Here is a 16,937-nt window from a genome sequence, read left to right as displayed (position 1 = left end):
TCCTCGTACCAGCGTTTGTCCATCAGCAGATACCGCGTATTGGTTGAGCTTCCCTGAGCTGCTGGACAACATCACTAACGACCCCGCGAGATACGAGCGTCACTATGCCCCTGCCAGCCAACGGGAGCCTTTCGCTCCAAGGTCACTCCCGACCTGGAGATGCCGTGCATTCCAAGCCCAAGCAAGCCATGCTTGTTCGCATGTCTGCAGAAACCCTAGAAGCCCTATCCAACTTTCAAAATCAACCACAGATGGATTTCGAGTTCGGTGACAACCCGGTGAGTAGCTATTGCGCGGTGTCTGGGCTGCATTCACTGAAGACATATCATCCTGCTACCAGGGGATCTATATCGGCGAAACTTTCTTCCCTATGCGTACGCGGTTGGAGAATGTGCCCCATGATCTCTATCTTCGCGCCTCATCTGCTGCGAAGCCCATGGCGCCTTTGAAGCTATACGCAAATGTCATGGGCAAATTCACCGTTGAACGGGATCTATCTACCGTCACCAGTAAAGTTCGCGAAAGTGCAGCCGATGCCGCTAACCAGCGCTCACAGCGCCAACTTATTGTCCTGGACGCCCCACCTCCAGAGGTAGGTGCCCCCGCTAGGAAGAAGAAGCAGCCCAAGACACCCATGTTTCGTAATCCGCACAAGGAACCAATCCCCAACAAGAACACTTTACCAGTTCCCGTTCCCGCCGCTCGCGTCGCATCTCCTGCACCGCCTGCACCGAAGCCGCCGCCCAAGGTCAACAAGGAGAGCACGGCCGCAATGCGGAAGCGCCTCATTCACTGCCTAGCAGTCGCAGAACGCAGCTCGGAGGAAGTCGTCCGGCTAGTTGTTGGGTCTGATCCTGACCCCACTTCTAAGCGAGATCTTCTCAGTTTATTGGAAGAGGTGCGTGTTCCCAAATTGATCTCTCTCGGTATAGTCAATAGACAATGTCACAGGTAGCAGACAAACCGACCAAGAACGGGAACAAGTTGTCCAAGTGGAAGCTGAAATCTGAGTCGTGGTTGGATGTGAGGCCGTATGAATGGCCGAAACTCACAGAGGCGGAAAGAACATCGATGATTCATACCGCAAGGAAGGCGTTCACGACTCTCGGGATACCTAATGGTGACCCAGCCTGGGATCACGTTAGAATGCGCCCTGCCTCAAGCCAATCAGTCAGTTCCAACGCAAGTGGTCCGATTGCAGCGAGGACCGCTTCCCAAAACGGGCAGGCAGGACCTTCAGACGTATCAAAGCGCAGCGCACCTTCCGCGGACATTATTAAGAAGAAATCCAAATCCAAACCAGAAGCACCATTGGCCCTTGCGAGAGATGAGCGGGTTCCCTCGGTATCCAAAAGTAACGGGAAGGAGAGATATGCAGAGGACAGACCATCGCCGTCCCCTTCTTTGTCGAACAAATCTCTAGCCGCTGTGCGAAGGCCTGGATCAGGGTACCGTCTTCCCAAAACTGCCTCCCATGACAGTCACTCGGAGAGAGGAGACTCCCCGGCGCCGCCCCCAATTCCTCGACCTAGACCACCTGTCGATGTCCAGCGGAAGGAGAGAGACATGCCCTCATCCCTTCCCGCTAAGCCAGGACCTTCGGTGCCTCCCCCGGAACGCAAGCTTAATGGATCAACTTCAATGCAATCAGTCAAGAGGAAGCAAGAATCACAGCTAGCGTCAGATGTCGAGCGGGAACGGCCTAGGAAAGATGTTGATCGTGCTCGTGTCCGAGAACGCGATCGCGACCGAGTGAGGGAACGGGACTCTGACTGGGAGATGGACTGGGAGACGACCGAGCGCCAAACCAGAGACCCTGAGAAGCCGAGAAACAAGTTGGATGTGTCTTCGGGAAGCCTGAAGCGGAAGAAAGTCCCTCGGGATGCTGACGAGCAAGAATACCTTCCCTCGCGGACGTCGTCCATCAAACGACAGAAGCTTGATATTACTGAGAGAGGTTCATCTTCGTTGAGAGAAGAGAGTGTGGTGAAGAAGATGCCTATGGCCCAGAAAGCAGAAGCAGCTACCAGTTCACCGCGCCCCAAACCTACCAGAGTAGATCCTTCGCCCGCACCAGAACCACGTATCAGACGGGAGGTTTCTCCGCCGCCGCCAAGACGTCAGTCAGACCTTCCGACTAAGGCTGCTTCATCGTCCCGCCCCAACAAACAGAGGGGGTCCCCCGCACCCAAGCATTTAAGCTCGAACAAGAATCATCGTCGACGATCGCCCATTTACACCACCACAGAGGATGAGGCAGACGAACCTTCGCCTAAACCTGATAAACCTGTTCTGCCTACACCACCCAAGACCGTCAGACCCTCTCATCATTCATCTCATACCAGTGCTCGTTCGCAAGCACGCCCTTTACCCAGTGACCACGCTTCCCTCCGCGCTCGGTACAGCCAATGCTATCGCCGATATTTAATCACATTCGAGAAAATCCTGGCGCAAAAGGACAAGATAGAGAACATGCTGACGAAGGATGGGAGCGTCGGCTCTTTGACCGACGCTGATTCAGATGGGGAGCTGATGGACACCGACGACTTGGGTAAGCTCATGGCGGAGCACCGAAGGCAGCACGAAGAGCTCGCGAGCATGCGGCAAGTGTTTGCAAAGGCCGAGTCTGGATAGAGCGAGCTATTAGCTTCGCATTGCATCGATTTCATAGAAGTTTTCATCTCGCTATCAATTTCACTGTACACTACAACGACTTGGGGTGCTGGGGTCAATCAGAATAGGATTAAGATTAGTCATGGATAGTCTAAGTGCGCGAGTCCGACTCGGACTCTCTTGCTCACGACCACATTTCTACAATGCCTCCCACAAACGCGAACTCGACAACCTATACTACGAACGCCCACACTACCGCCCAAAACGCCCCTACATCTCGCCATATCCCATCTGAACTCGATGGCAACATGCCCGCTGTGAATGGCCCTCGTGTGACTGGACCGGCTGCTGCTCATGCTGGCTCTCTCCTTGCGCGATATCGACCCTTGCAATTCTCCAAATTTCCCCTCTTTGCTGGTCAGAAGGCCCGCCGATCTGGATTTGGGTCTTCTCGCAGGCGTGGAACTAGTGGACAAAACTTTGCAGCGGCTTCCCCTCAGCCTCTTACGCCAACTATAACAGCAGAACACGATCCTGGCCCGCCTCCGGTCTATTCACCCTTGATTCCCCTGCATGCCAGTATTGTTCCCAACGTCTCAATTCTGGGCGGGAAACCTGGAAGCTCAAATTACGGTCCATCTACACCGAAGGCAGGCACGGGAGCTTCTGTAACAGATATCGTTGTCATCACCGTTTCAATCGTACTTGGCGTGGCTCTCGTAGCCATTGTTGCGTTCATCTACAAAATACGAAGAGAGAACCGCGTTCAGGTCCCGCAGCTCAAGGAGAAGCACCCAGGCGATATACCACCGACAGAGCCTCAGGCATGGCAGACATTCGACGGGAAGACCATAACATCTGCCTCATGGAGTACACCTACGCTAGCCAAATCACCCGGAGCTACGCAATCTACGGACACCTTCAAGGGGTATAACAAAGAACTCGGTAGCCAGGAGACTATTGGAGAGCCTCGCGTCGTCGAACCGCCTATTCCGACCTCTCACGATTCTCCTTTCGTTATATCTGGATCTCAGTCTCTCACCACCGTATCCTGCGACGCTTCTGACCACGGTTCTACGGACGGATTCTCACTTTACGCACCACCCGACGAAGATTTCCAAGAGAAACTCCACAACGAGGAATCTGATATCGTCTGCGCCTTGAGCTATGCTGTTAGCGACAACTCAGTCGTTCTGGAGGCCGCTCGTCGGACCGGTGAAGAAGCTGGATTTGGTGAACACACACACCCTTCCAACGCAAACGAGGATGACTTCGACCCAGGCGTCACGATCCGTTCAGATGAGTTTGAATCTACTTGCGGTAACGATACCATCGCTGCCGAGTTCAGCACAGTGGAAACCGCCGAGAGTAGAAATTTGGAAGCCACGAAAGCAGTCCTTATACTCGTGTCATCTGAGGCCGAACCTAGCCAAGGAGCGCAACCCACCCAACTAGATACCAGCAGCACTAGTACGCCGGAAGCAGCGAACCTCCTCAACAGCATCGAGTGTCAGAGCGCTATCGCTTCCATTATTACCACTGCTAGTTGCAACTCGCTACTCCAGCCACCATCCTTGATGATCACGCAGCCTAGCTCAAACAACGTCTTCGGTCTACACTCTAGTTCCAGCACCATTACCGTGGATCTTAATGAATTCCCTCCTCCACCCCCGCCTCGCGTTGAAGTACCATTACCCCAGCTAGAGCTTGATTTCCCCGTGTATATGTGGGACGAGGATGGGGATATGTTGACTGTGCACCAGCGAAACACGGTCACCGACCAATTCATATCTATGTATTCGTAGCTAAATTTCTATGCCAAATATCAAATTTCTCTGAAGTATTATCTCTTCAGACCGCAGTAAGCCCTTGAGCGGCATTCTATGCCGTTAGTGCCGTGAGAAGGCGCGTTTGCTGGGTATGAGCTGGGCTTGAATGCCCTGACTTTCATCACTGCCTTGTTCGCTCCTCAGCAACCACTTTTTTCTGCCGCTCCCCTCTCTAGAAGGCACCCATGTATTTGCTGCCAACCACGCTCTTTTGCTTCCTGCTACTCTCATCGACCGTCAAGGCTGGCACCCAGACCGAAGGGCAATCTTGCGACGTTAACAACAACCGCCTACAAATCGGAACGTATCAATTCTGGAGCGATTGCGACTCTCAGACATACTGCACTGCTCGGGGTACCTGTGCGAAGAGAGGGTGCAGACAAGACGACTTCCCATTCGGTTACGCCCCGGACGATGAACTACCACGAAAGTGCCCTCGCGGCGAGTTCTGCCCTGACGAAATGAGTGAATGCCAGGTTTTGTTGCCAGTAGGCAGCGAATGCCAACTCAACCGCGACGGTGAGTTGACCATGCTCGAGTCGACCGCTCAGTGTTTTTGAAAATCTTTTCGCCAGATCAATGCGAAGCACCCCCAAACTTTCCAGAACTCGCTGACGACAGCGACCGCGGTATCAACTTCAATGGGTCTGTGTGCCTTAAGAACATTTGCATGTGCGTCTTTGTGTAAATTCCCTGGGAGTGTCAGTCCCATTCATTCATACTACAGGTGGGCCAACGTTACTGAGGGCGACACCTGTATCGTGGAGAATACTTTCTATATCGCCTACAGCGCTGATGGCGAATTCCCTGACATTCGATCCCGGTAGGCACTCAGCATATTTTGTATATAGCTTCATTTGACACCGTTTAGTGGCAACTGTCGGTTGGGACTGTACTGCGATGGCACGTCTCTGAAATGTCTGAAGGAGAAGGCAATTGGGGACTCATGTACCGCGGACAAAGAGTGGGATACACCCATCTTATATTCCCCGCCCCGCTTACCTATTCTACTAGATGCGCATCATGGAATTGCGAGCCGAGCGGGAAATGTGGAATCGGTGCTGATGTCCCTCGTCGCCTCGCCATTTGGGTCTATATTGTTGTTGGCATTTGTATCTTTGGTGGTGAGTTGTGTGTAGCATATCCTACCTGTGTGACGTTGACACGCCTTGAAGGCATGTTTGGCACACTTGTCGGCCTATTCTTTTGGCACAGCAAGCAGCGTGATGCGGATCGCGAGAAGCGTGTCCAATATTGGCGCGAGCAGGTACGAGAATAGTACTGAGGGCCCCGCAACTGCAGAAGCTCACCACCTTTGGTAGAATGCGTTCCATCAAAATTTGATGCAAATGCGCGAGACCGCCCGTGCGTCCATTATTTCTCCTAATCAAAATGGGATCAGCAGCGCAAGAAGCACCATATACAGTCGCGACGGCGCACTATCCGACGAGTCTCAAGCACCCATAATGCAGAACGCGGCACCAAAGGCCTCATCAGGTCTGCGTAACTACTTGACCGAAGACAATAGCTCGGATTACGAAGATGGCATGATGATGCAGACCACTGACAGGAAGAACCGTTTTTAATTATATTATATCCATCTCGTTTCTCTGTACTCTGTCTGGACAGGACGCTGCTTATTATACTTGGATAATTTCATGATTTTCTTCGTTTGTACATGCGAATTACTGCGGGAACAGCAAGTGGCTATGGGACGTGCCTGATTAGGAAACCATTACTTACTTCATTTGCGCCTCCAACACGAACATAGCGTACTCTCAGGTCCTCCATGGCATCCCCATTGCCGTCAGCGACGGCGAGCAGGGAATCTTCGCCGCCGCCCCATGCAGAGCAGGACCTCGGTAAACCAGCGACTTGGAAAGAAGCAAGCAGCTCGAGCGATGCCTTGACACCGCACTATTGGAAGGGCAAGGGCAAATCCACCGACGGCGACGTCGAGGGCTCCGACACAGCACTCAGCGACGACCCTGCGGTATCAGACAGTAGTGCCAATGGTCCTTACCCTCCCATTCCTGATGAAGAGGCAGAGTCTCGTCGCATACAAGAGGTATGTCCTATTTCGCACTTGAAGTCCTGGACGCGAATGCTCACGACTTGTAGACGCTGCAACGATGGGAGATTGCTGAAAGGCAGAGGCGGAAGGCAGCGAGGGAATCAACGCAAGCACCGGCGGCTCCTTCACTCATGGGCGATGTTACTCGTCGTGCAAGTCTGCTCTGGTCGGGCAGAAAGCCCCGGCCAGCGGAAGCAAACGAAGGGCTGGGGAAACATGCAGTGCTCAATTCACGCGAATCCATAGATGTTCCCTTGGATGACATTGCGACCGCCTCAAGCCCTGCCCCGTCGCCCACGCCGACGGCAGCCACATCGCCTTTTGCGGATGCCCAGGCCCAAGTTCGGAATCCGTTCATGGCGTCGTCAGAATATTTGGAGTCGCCAGTTCCTCCAAGCCAACAGGAGATGGGTGCATTAATGGTAGCATCGGATACCGGTACCCTTTCCCCTCTGTCCCACTCTAAGCCACCACCACCGAAACCGATCAATATTCCTCCTCCACGTACCCCGCCTCCACGCGTCGACTCGCCGCCGAGACTTGCCGATGCACCACCCGTATCCTCTCAGAAAGACACGAATGCTGCTTCTAAAGATTCGAGATGGTGGCACGACTGGTTGTGCGGCTGCTCAGAAGGACCAGACCGAGGTGGAGATTATCAGGTACGTTGCTATGTTCTTGAACGCTAGCAACATGAGGTTAACCGACACGATGAAGGCTGGCCGGACAAACCCTTTCGAATAGACTCGCTTTATATGTTATGTTATGCAGTTACGTCTGTGGACTCTTAGTCTGTATTTCTACCTTTTTTGTAATTCACGGCCGCACGAAGTGGACAATGTGGTTTCGTTCAGCAAATAGACTAAGATATGGGATCCAACAATGAGATGAATGCAACGATTGATGCGAACAGTAGTAAACAATGGTACAAGACAGACCTCGACAGAGATCTTACACGTATATATGCAATGCTAATCTTGCGGCGGGTTATGTGGTTCAGGTAGTCTCATCAAAGCCATTGGAGAAACGAAGACAGGGCTTGCAAAATAGGAAGATGGAATGATCAGTACTGGTTCCTGGCTCGGGCCGATGGAAATCGTTCTCGCAGAAAGATATCTCGCGCGTCCGGTTGAGTGATCAAATAGACTTGGTTGCAGTAGCTGTAATCATACATTATTGAGAATGTTATCGTGATATGAAAGCAGTATTTTTTGGTGCGGGTGCGAGGGCCCCCAAGCCTAAAGCTTGCAAATTACGAGGCTCGGCGAAGCGAGCCCTAGAGTAAGATACGCGGTCAGTGACAACTCCAAAGTATCGGCGGTGAAAGACTTACCACTTAAGAATAGTCGATGGCGTTGCGAATCGTGCACAACTGATGTGATGCCTGAAGCAAGCGAACCGTCATCTTCGAAGACCTAAACCGAGGGGTGAGGAGACAAGACTTGGTATTTGCGTCGTGTAAGCTTACCCTATCAACTTTGTATTTTTCGCCGTAGAAGGCATTAGTACCAGTGTTCAAGGACACGCGGTACGCTGCTGAAGGGGCTGGGGATGAGGGAAAGCTGAAATGCACAAGGGCTGTAGTGAGTGCCTTCGGGAATGCTATTTGATAACAAAGATTGAGTTCGTGGGGAAAATTCAATAGTGTCCTCACTTACCAGCCGCCCATACATGTCCAGCCTCGTCGACAGAGACATTGTCAATCGGGTATTCTGGAGTGGATGGGGTTAGGGATACAGATACGCGAAGGGGATGGTTGCTGTATAGTTACCGGTGGGAATGAAGTCGGCCAAAACCACTGAGTGGTCTGCTTGCGTCTCCAACACTGTAATTCCTCCGGCGATGGAGTTGGCGACGTACAGCGTGTCGTTGTTACGAGCACCAGCAATACCATTATTCGCGTGCATGCTGGACCGGACAATGGTGCAGCCGGAGTCGGTGTCGCAGTAACCAACCGAAGTCCGCTTAAGACCAAGGATCTCAACATCCCGAAGCTGAGGGGATGATCAGTGATGAGGGGTTAAATCGAGCAGTGAGATCCGCGTACAATCCCAGTCTTGGCGCCATGATCGTTCGTGAAATAGAACCTTTTGCCGTCCGGGTACCCAACAACATCGTTGGGAGTGATAATTGCTGGATCCTCGACAGTCTTGACATGTGTCATGGTCGAGCTGCCGAGGACGGTAGAGAAGATCTCGACGGAGGAATCGGCTCCGACTTTCTCAGATACGCCCGTGAGAGGAGCGCGGTGGTTGACGAGATACACAAACAGTTTCTTGGGGTCCGACGAGGAGGGTACGACATCCATTCCGTGAAGAGATAGGCCGCGTTCCGAGGTGAAACCAACCACGTTCAAACGGGTGATTTTGCTGGTATCTGGGTCATATACCGCCACGTAATCGGTGGTCGACATGCCCGTAGAGTTGAGTCTCCCAACAGCGGGTGTCCAGTGAGTTCGGCTCTCCGGGGTGGAGCATGCGAGGTACAGGGATCCTGAAGGCTGGTGCAGCACAATTTCTACGCAAGATGATGATGGTCAGCGAGGCTACGCGAACGACACGTATACTCACTTTCGCAAGCCTTCAGCGCGGGCTCTGTCGTGCAATCCCCTGTGTTTCCGACAGGGCGAACCTCTCTGCCATCGCCGAGCTTGGTGAATATGGGCTGCCACCACCCCACGTACACGGCTCCTAGCAGAGCAAAGAAAGAGGTCAAGGCTACGACGATGGTTGGGGGCATTGTAGATGGTGAAAAGCAAAGGAGGCTTCCGGTTATTTTCTTATACAGTACATATGACCGGGTGCACTAGTCCCCGCACAATTGTCGGCCTCCGCTAGCCATCAGATGTTCCGGGACCCTGAATCTTCTGGGATATGACAGGCACCACGCCCCGGATTCAGAACTCGACTCTGGGACAGAACGAGCGTATATTTATGTCGTGTGGTGGAGAAGAAATGTCATCAAAAGTGCAGCTTCTGAGGTTATGTGACTGCTGCGCTGTTGTGTGAGGCTCCCCGGCCAATCAGCCAGACTCCCCTTATCTGCACTGCGTGGTACTGTTGTGGTACTGCTAGATAAGCCCAATATAAATACAGCTTGGGAACCGAGCTGAACTTACTCGATCTCTTTCTCTTCCACTGTGACCACGAAATCATGGGCTCTGCACCGTCTAAACCAACCGACTTCGTTGAACCATCGCTGGATGAGAAGCATCTTACCCAAAGCCTCGCTTCGTTGAATCTGGCATCTGCGCCCGTGTCCAAGGACGGCACACTGTCGCTGGGGAACGTATCTTCATGGGAGTCAACCGTGGCCGCGGACCCGAAAGCGCAACTCGCGCGGACGATCCTTTCGCACTCTGATATCCGCTCGGCACTTGTATCGCGGTCGGCGAGAATCGCAGATGCCCATGTCTTCAACACCGAGCTTGACTTCAAGACCGGACCTGTGACCAACCAGAAGAGCAGCGGACGGTGCTGGCTATTTGCTACCACTAATGTCATTCGGTACGATATCATGAAGAAGCTAAACCTGTCGGACTTCCAGTTCTCTCAGGTGCGTTCGTGAGGCCAATCTAGAGTGAAGTTGGAGCTAAGTATCGGCTGTAGTCGTACCTGTTCTTCTGGGACAAGCTCAACAAATGTAACTACTATCTGGAGTTGTCTATCGAGAATGCGGATCGCCCGCTGGATGACCGCCTAGTCAACCACTTGTCGGGTGATTTAATCAGCGACGGAGGGCAATGGGACATGGTTGTCAACCTCCTTGAGAACTATGGTCTCGTTCCTCAGACGGTCTACCCCGAGTCAACTCACTCCTCCCTCTCCTCTCCTCTCAATGCGCTCATCAAGACCAAGTTGAGGGAGCACGCGTTGATCCTGCGCTCTCTGGCGTCACAGCTTCGGGCCGAGGCGCATTCAGAGCAGACAATGCGGGCCTCGCTCCGCGTCAAGAAGGAGGAGCTCATGAAAGAAATTTATGGAATTATGAGTGCCACGCTGGGCGTCCCACCGCGGCCAGACGAGAAGTTTGTATGGGAGTATTACAACGCCGATGGCAAGCCTGGCCGCTGGGTGGGCACGGCATTGGAATACTACAAGACATTCTCCAACAAGACATACCCAGTACGCGTTCCCGTTCTCTATCTAACTGTCCAGGTCTTTATACGCATCTTTGAACTTTCCGGCAGCCTTCGTCTAGCTTCTCGTTGATCAACGACCCCCGTAACGAGTACTCTAAGCTTTACACTGTTGATAAGCTGGGTAACGTCTGGGGTGGTCGCCCCGTTCTTTGTATGTGCCCGCCCTCGCTTCTGATTCTATTGCATCTAATACGTCCGTAGACGTGAACACTGAGATTAACACCATGAAAGACACCGTTGTCAAGGTTAGTCTGAAGCTCTACACAATTGGTAGCATGAGCTAAAGAAATGTAAATGATATAGTTGATTAAAGCTGGACTTCCAGTGTTCTTCGGCTGTGATGTGGGCAAATTCTCAGACAGTGGTATGGGTATCATGGACACGGACCTGTTTGAATACGAGGTCCGTCCCTGTTCCCCCAGGTTCGGGCAAAACTGACAATCTCTGCAGAACGCCTTCGACATCACCCTGGGCCTCACGAAGGCAGAGCGCCTTCAAGTCAACGAGTCAGCGATGACTCACGCCATGGTCATCTCTGGTGTCCACCTTGATGCTTCTGGAGCACCTGTGCGATACAAGGTATGCGCATGCTTATTCCGAGTCGGATCGTCGTCACGAACTGAATTTCGTCGATGCAGGTCGAGAACTCCTGGAGCGAGACCAGCGGAAACAAGGGTTACTTCATGATGACGGACAAGTGGTTTGAGCAGTAAGTCTTTGGCTTTCGGCTTAGCAGTTTGAATCTAGATATTTCTCAAATCGCCGTCCCGTAGATTTGTTTACCAAGTGGTCGTCCCGAAGGCTCTTGCACCTAAAGACCTCGTCAAGGTATACGAAGACGGCAACGCGACCGTGTTGCCACCATGGGACCCAATGGTGAGTTGTATGTATTTTGGGCGACTCGTTGCTAATGTAACCGGTGCTGTAGGGAGCACTTGCATAGACAATTACCTCTCTGCGTACAACTTGTATTCGGTATATCACTATGTGTATCTATTCTTTCGACATTTTGGATCAATTGCGCAGATTGCCTGCAATGCACGTACCGAGCACCTAAGAGAACCGCCTGAGAATAGTAACATACAAAGCGCCGATCACCACGGGTGCCTGAAGGCCGTCCTTCGCGTCCGCCTGCCGCTTGCAGCAAATGCCAGTCCGAATACGCATCAGCGCGTCTACTCAAATCATTCCCATCACGATGGCGACCCTCAGGTACTCCAAAACGTTATAAGCCTTATCATCTTCGGTCGCTTGTTCTCCAATCACTCTCCTTGCTTCATATTCGTTTTCTCCACCTGCGCTTGGAGAGATGTCAGAACGCCAGAATCGGGGCTTCTCCTTCTTTGGCATGGTCGCCGCAACGATGGCCTTGTTGAAGCTGAAGGAACGATGGGATGAATGTTAGTCTTCCTTCCACGTAATCACTCGCCCCATGTCTCCTAACTGCTTCCACCCTCACGATGTCCTCCATGCGCATCCGTACAGACAAACAAGTCCCCACTGAGGAGGAGGAAGGGCGAATTGCGTTGAACTCGAACGAGCGGGATGAGGAGGGAGCTCGCCTGCTGCCACAGGTGGTAGAGGTGCAGCTTCATCCCCGTCCAGTGAAGAAGCGGGGCTGTTGTATTTGCTGCGGACTCGAGTATGTGATTGCAATCTCGTTTAGTGGACTTGGCTAACCGACGGGCGCACCGTTCAGCTGCACATTGTTTTGGAAGGCCGTTGGCATCGTGATTGCCGTCCTCACTATTTGGAATGCTTTCAAATTGGTCCGATGGGCCGTAACAGTGAGTGAAAACAGAGTTCTGTGCTCTTTGACTAGGCTGTGCTCATCATCCCTCAGCCTTCGCCTACTGGTTTGGAGACGATGCCAGCATTCAGCACATCCTTAGGATGCATGAAGGCGCCATACATCTACAATTCCTCTCGACTTGCCGTCTACGTGCCCATGGGCACTCAGGAATCCGACCACGGTTTCGACATCCACGGAAACGCTGTAGGAACGATCACAATCGCCGCGGGCGAGGCCAGTTCCAGCTCTATCAAATACGAGATGACCATACGGGCAACTGAGCGCTCCCTGCTCGACACCATTAGTCTGTCCCGCCCCGTGGAACTGCCGGATGGTACCGTTGAGAACAGCCGTGCTGTCCTTGGAACGCCCGTCTTCAGTGATAGCGCCTCATGCGTGCGGTACGACATCACCATCTACGTCCCCCCGACACTGAAGAAGCTGCATGTCGCCGCACACACTACGACGCACATCCAATTCGACCCGGAATCCCACATCAACATCGACAGCCTGTTCGTAACTGCATACGCAATGTCCACAGACAACATGATCTTGCCCCACGACAACCTGCACGCAAAGCAGCTGTCGCTGGAGGTATACCGTGGTTGGATTGTCGGCGAAGCCGCTATCGTCGACAGTACCCGCATCACCAGTCAGCGAGGTGACGGCATCATCAATGTTAAGACGATCCCCGCTGCGCCCATCGACGAGATCAACCCAGAGACTGCTCACTTGCAGACCACGACTGGAGCCGGGCGTACCGACATCTTCTTCATCTCGCCAAAGTCTCAATCACACCGCCCCATCAACAGCGTGCACATGTCATCCCGAAATGCCGACATGTACATTACATATCGCGAAGCAGAGTTCGATGGACGCGTTGACTTGGATGCAAGATCATTCTCCGCTACAGGATTATCGTCTTTCGATGGCCCCGGACCCAGAACACGCCGTCCTTCGGACAACGACCCTAACACCCTGGATCTGGATCTTCCTGGCAAAGCTCGCGACGACGAGAAGTTCACCCATTATCATGGGGATAGCGACGGTCTTGATAAGCTGTTTATCAAGACAAGGGGTTGGGCTGGTGTCTATTTCTAACTGGATCTATTGGAGGGTACATCTATCAATGTAGGGCATAAAATAAGGAACTGCTCAAAGTAAACTAATCTTGAATATCAAAATTCATTCATCTGGTATCCACTCGAGAGATGATGGAACATACCTGAGCCCATAGGTGACCTATTCCTCTGCCAGTTTCTCCTCTTCTACCGCTTCTGCTTGAGAGCGACTCCGACGTGACCGCTCCTTGTTCATGTCGCGCACAGCTTCCCTGCGGATTAATGACATTTGGAAAACGAACGCTGCAACTGTCTAAGCGGTAGGTGATGTATGAGCTACTACTTCGTTAGAAAATGAGTAGCGGAGAACGCACCACAGAAACACCCCCGAATATAATCCAATCCTTCCACCTGTCATCGCCCTCGGAGTGTATATCACGTCTCTTCGTCTGGCGTGCTCTCCACGCTGATGCCGTGGGCCACCGACCGTCGTCGACGCGAGACTCTGGCGCTACTGTCTTTCCACGAAGGGCTTCATATGCGGTTGTGATGCTCTGAAAGCGACTATGTGCAAGGTCCGGCGGCACTGAATATCTCGCAATTGCGGTATCAGGGTGATATATTCGAACGAGTTCATAATCTAGTGGGTTGAACCGTTGAGGATGTTTACTTCAAAGGGAAGAGAATAAGTTTCTCGGCTAACATCGTTCCTTTATATCGTCTTGGGATGCATTTCGAGGGAGATGGAATATCTGATACGGCGTCGGACGCGTAGCCTTGGGAAATGGGAACGGATTCGATGGCCCGGCGGCCTTGGAATGGGTGGAAGCAACCAGCGAGCGTTTGGCTGCGACTGGTGTGAGGCGAAGTGTCGGAAGCATTGAATTACATAATATGATATTCTGGTCAGTAGATAAAATACAGACAAGTTTGTTTGCGAGATTGTACAAGACTTTCTGGTACACTTTACATGATAGTACACCCCTCGTCGTCTTTCTCTATACGACGGGAGATTTCGTCGGCTCCCCAACCACGGTTACGCCCAGGGCTTGCACTGCCGCCGGCACTGAGCTGCACAATCAATACGCCTCCATTGTCCGGGTCCAACGCAGCCTTAAGTTGGTGCCTTCAAACAGCAGAACATATGAGTTTAGGATGCTGTGACAAAAGACGCAAATACCGCGAGACGTACTTGGACATGAGATCTTCGACTGCGGGCCTAATCTTTGCGCCGCTGCGGGAGTGCAAACCTTTGCCTGTGAAGGAGACGGGTCAAATTAAATACAATTCGAGCATGTCACATAGCTGGGGAGACTCACCAACGATCAGATGTATCTCGGAGTCGCCCCGGGATCTTGCTTCCTGGATGGCGCGGTCCGTGAACGCGATAGCTTCCTTCACATACAGGCCATGAAGATCAACTTCACCCGGCATGCTGTCCTAAACACAACAACCAATATCAATTAAAACACTCTATCTAGATAGCACGGCGTTCATACCTTGTTATTCTCTGTAATCACCGGAGTTCATTTACCAGCAATTGAACAAAGTCAAGAACATACCGGTGAAAATCCACTCGCTTGCTTGGCGGTTCAACTCCTCCATGTCGGCCTTGTGCTTCTTGCCGTCGTTCGAGAGCTCTTTCGCTCTCGCTTTGCTTCCATTGGTAAAAGCCTGCTGGCTCTCCTCGAAGCACCGTGCCATCCGATCGCCTGCTTCATTAGCCTGTGCCCGCAGGGAAAGATAGAAGTCATTCTGCTGGTTGAGTTGGTTCTGGTCCTACACCCTTCATGAACAAAAAAAACCAGCGCAAAGAGTTGAAAGATCACCTCATGTTTCTGAGGTCTACTTGCTGGTGGTTTGGGACTAGTAGGTTTGGGACTTGTAGGAGGATACGCATGCTGGACGGGCGGCTTCGCCGGATGGCTCACAGGTTGTTGCCATTTATTCGGCTGGTGTTGCTGCTGCTGCTGTTGGTGTTGCTGGTGTTGGTGTTGGTGTTGGTGTTGTTGAGGTTGAGGTTGGTGTTGCTGATCTGGGGGACGTTCGGCAGGGCCACAGAAGAAATTGAAGACACTTTTCACCACGTCGAAAAGCCCCATAATTTTGGTTGATGTGAAAGCGAAGCCTACTGTTAAGAAGCAGCGATCCGCACTTATATACTTGATCTACGGGCTGTGTGTTTGCAACGTGCCCAAGGTGAATCGCCTGCAAACGTCACTGGAGGCGAAGAACAAGGGGGACCTCAGGGCAGTGATGTACAACGAGATCAAAGAAACGCATTCGATTGTGTTTCGCATACAAATTATACTGGTAAAACTACAAACTAAATCTCGAGGCCTACGAGCACAAAGGCTGGGTCCACCTGGAAAGGAGGCTTGGTCACCACAGTACCTCCGACGTACATCAATGAGTGTAAGATGTCGCCGAGGGCAGGAGAAGACCTCTCAAGAGCAATGACAAGAGCCGAACATTGGAGGTTGTCGTCAGCCAGATCCAAAAGAGCAACGATGCTAGCAGGGTGTTAATGGAACTCAGCAGGTCCAAGATAGGAGCTCACCTTTCCCGAAGGGCAACAGACTGGGCACTTTTACCGTCGACGTACAACGTCTTGGGCTTGCCCGGCAACTCAACAACGACCCCATCAAACGAAGCACCCATGTTCGGTGCCGAGATGGAAACACTGCGAGCATAGGGGAGGGCAGCAAGCCCATTTTTAGGGAAGAGCGTCATCAAGAAATCGAGGGCATCGTTGTCATTTTGCATGCGCACTGGGGATGGGCCTTCGGATTCAGTGCCAGAGTCAGGCGTAAGCGGGGGTGTGGTAACGGAAGCGGTCCGCTGGGGGATTGGTCTTGGGCATACAGTTGACTGAGGGAGTTGAGAATAGATAGGAGGAGAGTGATATCCCGACTTGAAGTAATCTTCTGCTGGAGAGCGGGTGAAAGAAATAGATTTGAGATCATAAGGCGTCGGTCTGTCTGTCACACAGTCCGACGACCCCCCATCCGGAGGGCATTTCTGCTTAGGGGTGTCAAAAGCACCACTGTTATCGCAATATGGGTGAGTACATCGCGATAGATAAGACAATCTGAACGCACCCCGGGCCCCCCAGAGAAGGTAGTGGAGTAATAGTACATGTCGCTGCGGCCTTGGATTTGGCAAACAGCTAACACGCTGGCTTCGTTGTCAGAGAGCTTAGCCCCATCCCCAACGGCTTGACAACCGTTGCTGCAAACGATGCGATGTGAGATATGTGAGGTGAGAGTGTGGCTGACTCGGAACGTACGTGGGGCAAAGACTAGATTTCAGATTTATATTTTTTGAATTTAAATTCAACGACATGTTCAGCCAACGTAGTAGTTTGAAGGGTTGATAATCTGGAAGAAGGTCAGAGCCTGAATTGATGAAGAGCAGGGATCTCACT

At 52.2% G+C, this 16,937-nt stretch overlaps 10 protein-coding genes across 10 annotated transcripts; 6 read left to right on the top strand and 4 right to left on the bottom strand.

Annotated features, from left to right (window-relative positions):
* Window positions 1–104: 104 nt before the first annotated feature.
* Window positions 105–2,634, top strand: PC9H_007565 (uncharacterized protein; the record flags this gene model as incomplete). The annotated part of the gene is made up of 3 exons (XM_036777096.1): window positions 105–278; window positions 341–898; window positions 952–2,634. The coding sequence occupies 3 exons, from the start codon at window positions 105–107 to the stop codon at window positions 2,632–2,634; spliced, it is 2,415 nt and encodes an 804-aa protein (XP_036630716.1).
* A 182-nt stretch (window positions 2,635–2,816) lies between these two features.
* PC9H_007564 (uncharacterized protein) lies at window positions 2,817–4,418 on the top strand (the record flags this gene model as incomplete). Its single annotated transcript, XM_036777095.1, has 1 exon — window positions 2,817–4,418. The coding sequence occupies one exon, from the start codon at window positions 2,817–2,819 to the stop codon at window positions 4,416–4,418; it is 1,602 nt and encodes a 533-aa protein (XP_036630715.1).
* A 209-nt stretch (window positions 4,419–4,627) lies between these two features.
* Window positions 4,628–6,028, top strand: PC9H_007563 (uncharacterized protein; the record flags this gene model as incomplete). The annotated part of the gene is made up of 7 exons (XM_036777094.1): window positions 4,628–4,961; window positions 5,018–5,114; window positions 5,170–5,265; window positions 5,314–5,406; window positions 5,457–5,566; window positions 5,618–5,709; window positions 5,765–6,028. 7 exons carry the CDS (start codon window positions 4,628–4,630, stop codon window positions 6,026–6,028), a joined length of 1,086 nt encoding a protein of 361 aa, XP_036630714.1.
* A 203-nt stretch (window positions 6,029–6,231) lies between these two features.
* Window positions 6,232–7,260, top strand: PC9H_007562 (uncharacterized protein; the record flags this gene model as incomplete). The annotated part of the gene is made up of 3 exons (XM_036777093.1): window positions 6,232–6,510; window positions 6,564–7,178; window positions 7,234–7,260. The coding sequence occupies 3 exons, from the start codon at window positions 6,232–6,234 to the stop codon at window positions 7,258–7,260; spliced, it is 921 nt and encodes a 306-aa protein (XP_036630713.1).
* Window positions 7,261–7,754: 494 nt separating this feature from the next.
* On the bottom strand, window positions 7,755–9,255 carry PC9H_007561 (uncharacterized protein; the record flags this gene model as incomplete). The annotated part of the gene is made up of 7 exons (XM_036777092.1): window positions 7,755–7,792; window positions 7,850–7,931; window positions 7,985–8,118; window positions 8,175–8,228; window positions 8,288–8,510; window positions 8,564–9,033; window positions 9,087–9,255. The coding sequence occupies 7 exons, from the start codon at window positions 9,253–9,255 to the stop codon at window positions 7,755–7,757; spliced, it is 1,170 nt and encodes a 389-aa protein (XP_036630712.1).
* Window positions 9,256–9,669: 414 nt separating this feature from the next.
* Window positions 9,670–11,600, top strand: PC9H_007560 (uncharacterized protein; the record flags this gene model as incomplete). The annotated part of the gene is made up of 9 exons (XM_036777091.1): window positions 9,670–10,071; window positions 10,125–10,640; window positions 10,706–10,808; window positions 10,859–10,902; window positions 10,961–11,059; window positions 11,108–11,236; window positions 11,296–11,366; window positions 11,431–11,533; window positions 11,586–11,600. 9 exons carry the CDS (start codon window positions 9,670–9,672, stop codon window positions 11,598–11,600), a joined length of 1,482 nt encoding a protein of 493 aa, XP_036630711.1.
* A 366-nt stretch (window positions 11,601–11,966) lies between these two features.
* PC9H_007559 (uncharacterized protein) lies at window positions 11,967–13,550 on the top strand (the record flags this gene model as incomplete). The annotated part of the gene is made up of 4 exons (XM_036777090.1): window positions 11,967–12,057; window positions 12,143–12,299; window positions 12,357–12,444; window positions 12,501–13,550. The coding sequence occupies 4 exons, from the start codon at window positions 11,967–11,969 to the stop codon at window positions 13,548–13,550; spliced, it is 1,386 nt and encodes a 461-aa protein (XP_036630710.1).
* Window positions 13,551–13,691: 141 nt separating this feature from the next.
* PC9H_007558 (uncharacterized protein) lies at window positions 13,692–14,391 on the bottom strand (the record flags this gene model as incomplete). The annotated part of the gene is made up of 3 exons (XM_036777089.1): window positions 13,692–13,823; window positions 13,885–14,150; window positions 14,214–14,391. The coding sequence occupies 3 exons, from the start codon at window positions 14,389–14,391 to the stop codon at window positions 13,692–13,694; spliced, it is 576 nt and encodes a 191-aa protein (XP_036630709.1).
* Window positions 14,392–14,476: 85 nt separating this feature from the next.
* On the bottom strand, window positions 14,477–15,612 carry PC9H_007557 (uncharacterized protein; the record flags this gene model as incomplete). The annotated part of the gene is made up of 6 exons (XM_036777088.1): window positions 14,477–14,636; window positions 14,703–14,766; window positions 14,830–14,950; window positions 15,010–15,020; window positions 15,073–15,289; window positions 15,340–15,612. 6 exons carry the CDS (start codon window positions 15,610–15,612, stop codon window positions 14,477–14,479), a joined length of 846 nt encoding a protein of 281 aa, XP_036630708.1.
* A 224-nt stretch (window positions 15,613–15,836) lies between these two features.
* On the bottom strand, window positions 15,837–16,855 carry PC9H_007556 (uncharacterized protein; the record flags this gene model as incomplete). The annotated part of the gene is made up of 4 exons (XM_036777087.1): window positions 15,837–16,023; window positions 16,071–16,531; window positions 16,612–16,741; window positions 16,800–16,855. 4 exons carry the CDS (start codon window positions 16,853–16,855, stop codon window positions 15,837–15,839), a joined length of 834 nt encoding a protein of 277 aa, XP_036630707.1.
* Between the last annotated feature and the right edge of the window lie 82 nt (window positions 16,856–16,937).

The sequence above is a fragment of the Pleurotus ostreatus genome (genome assembly GCF_014466165.1).
Source record: "Pleurotus ostreatus strain PC9 chromosome Unknown scaffold_5, whole genome shotgun sequence".
NCBI lineage: Eukaryota > Fungi > Basidiomycota > Agaricomycetes > Agaricales > Pleurotaceae > Pleurotus > Pleurotus ostreatus.
The sequence above is the reverse complement of the archived record's forward strand: the minus strand, read 5'-3'. Positions and strand labels throughout refer to the sequence as shown.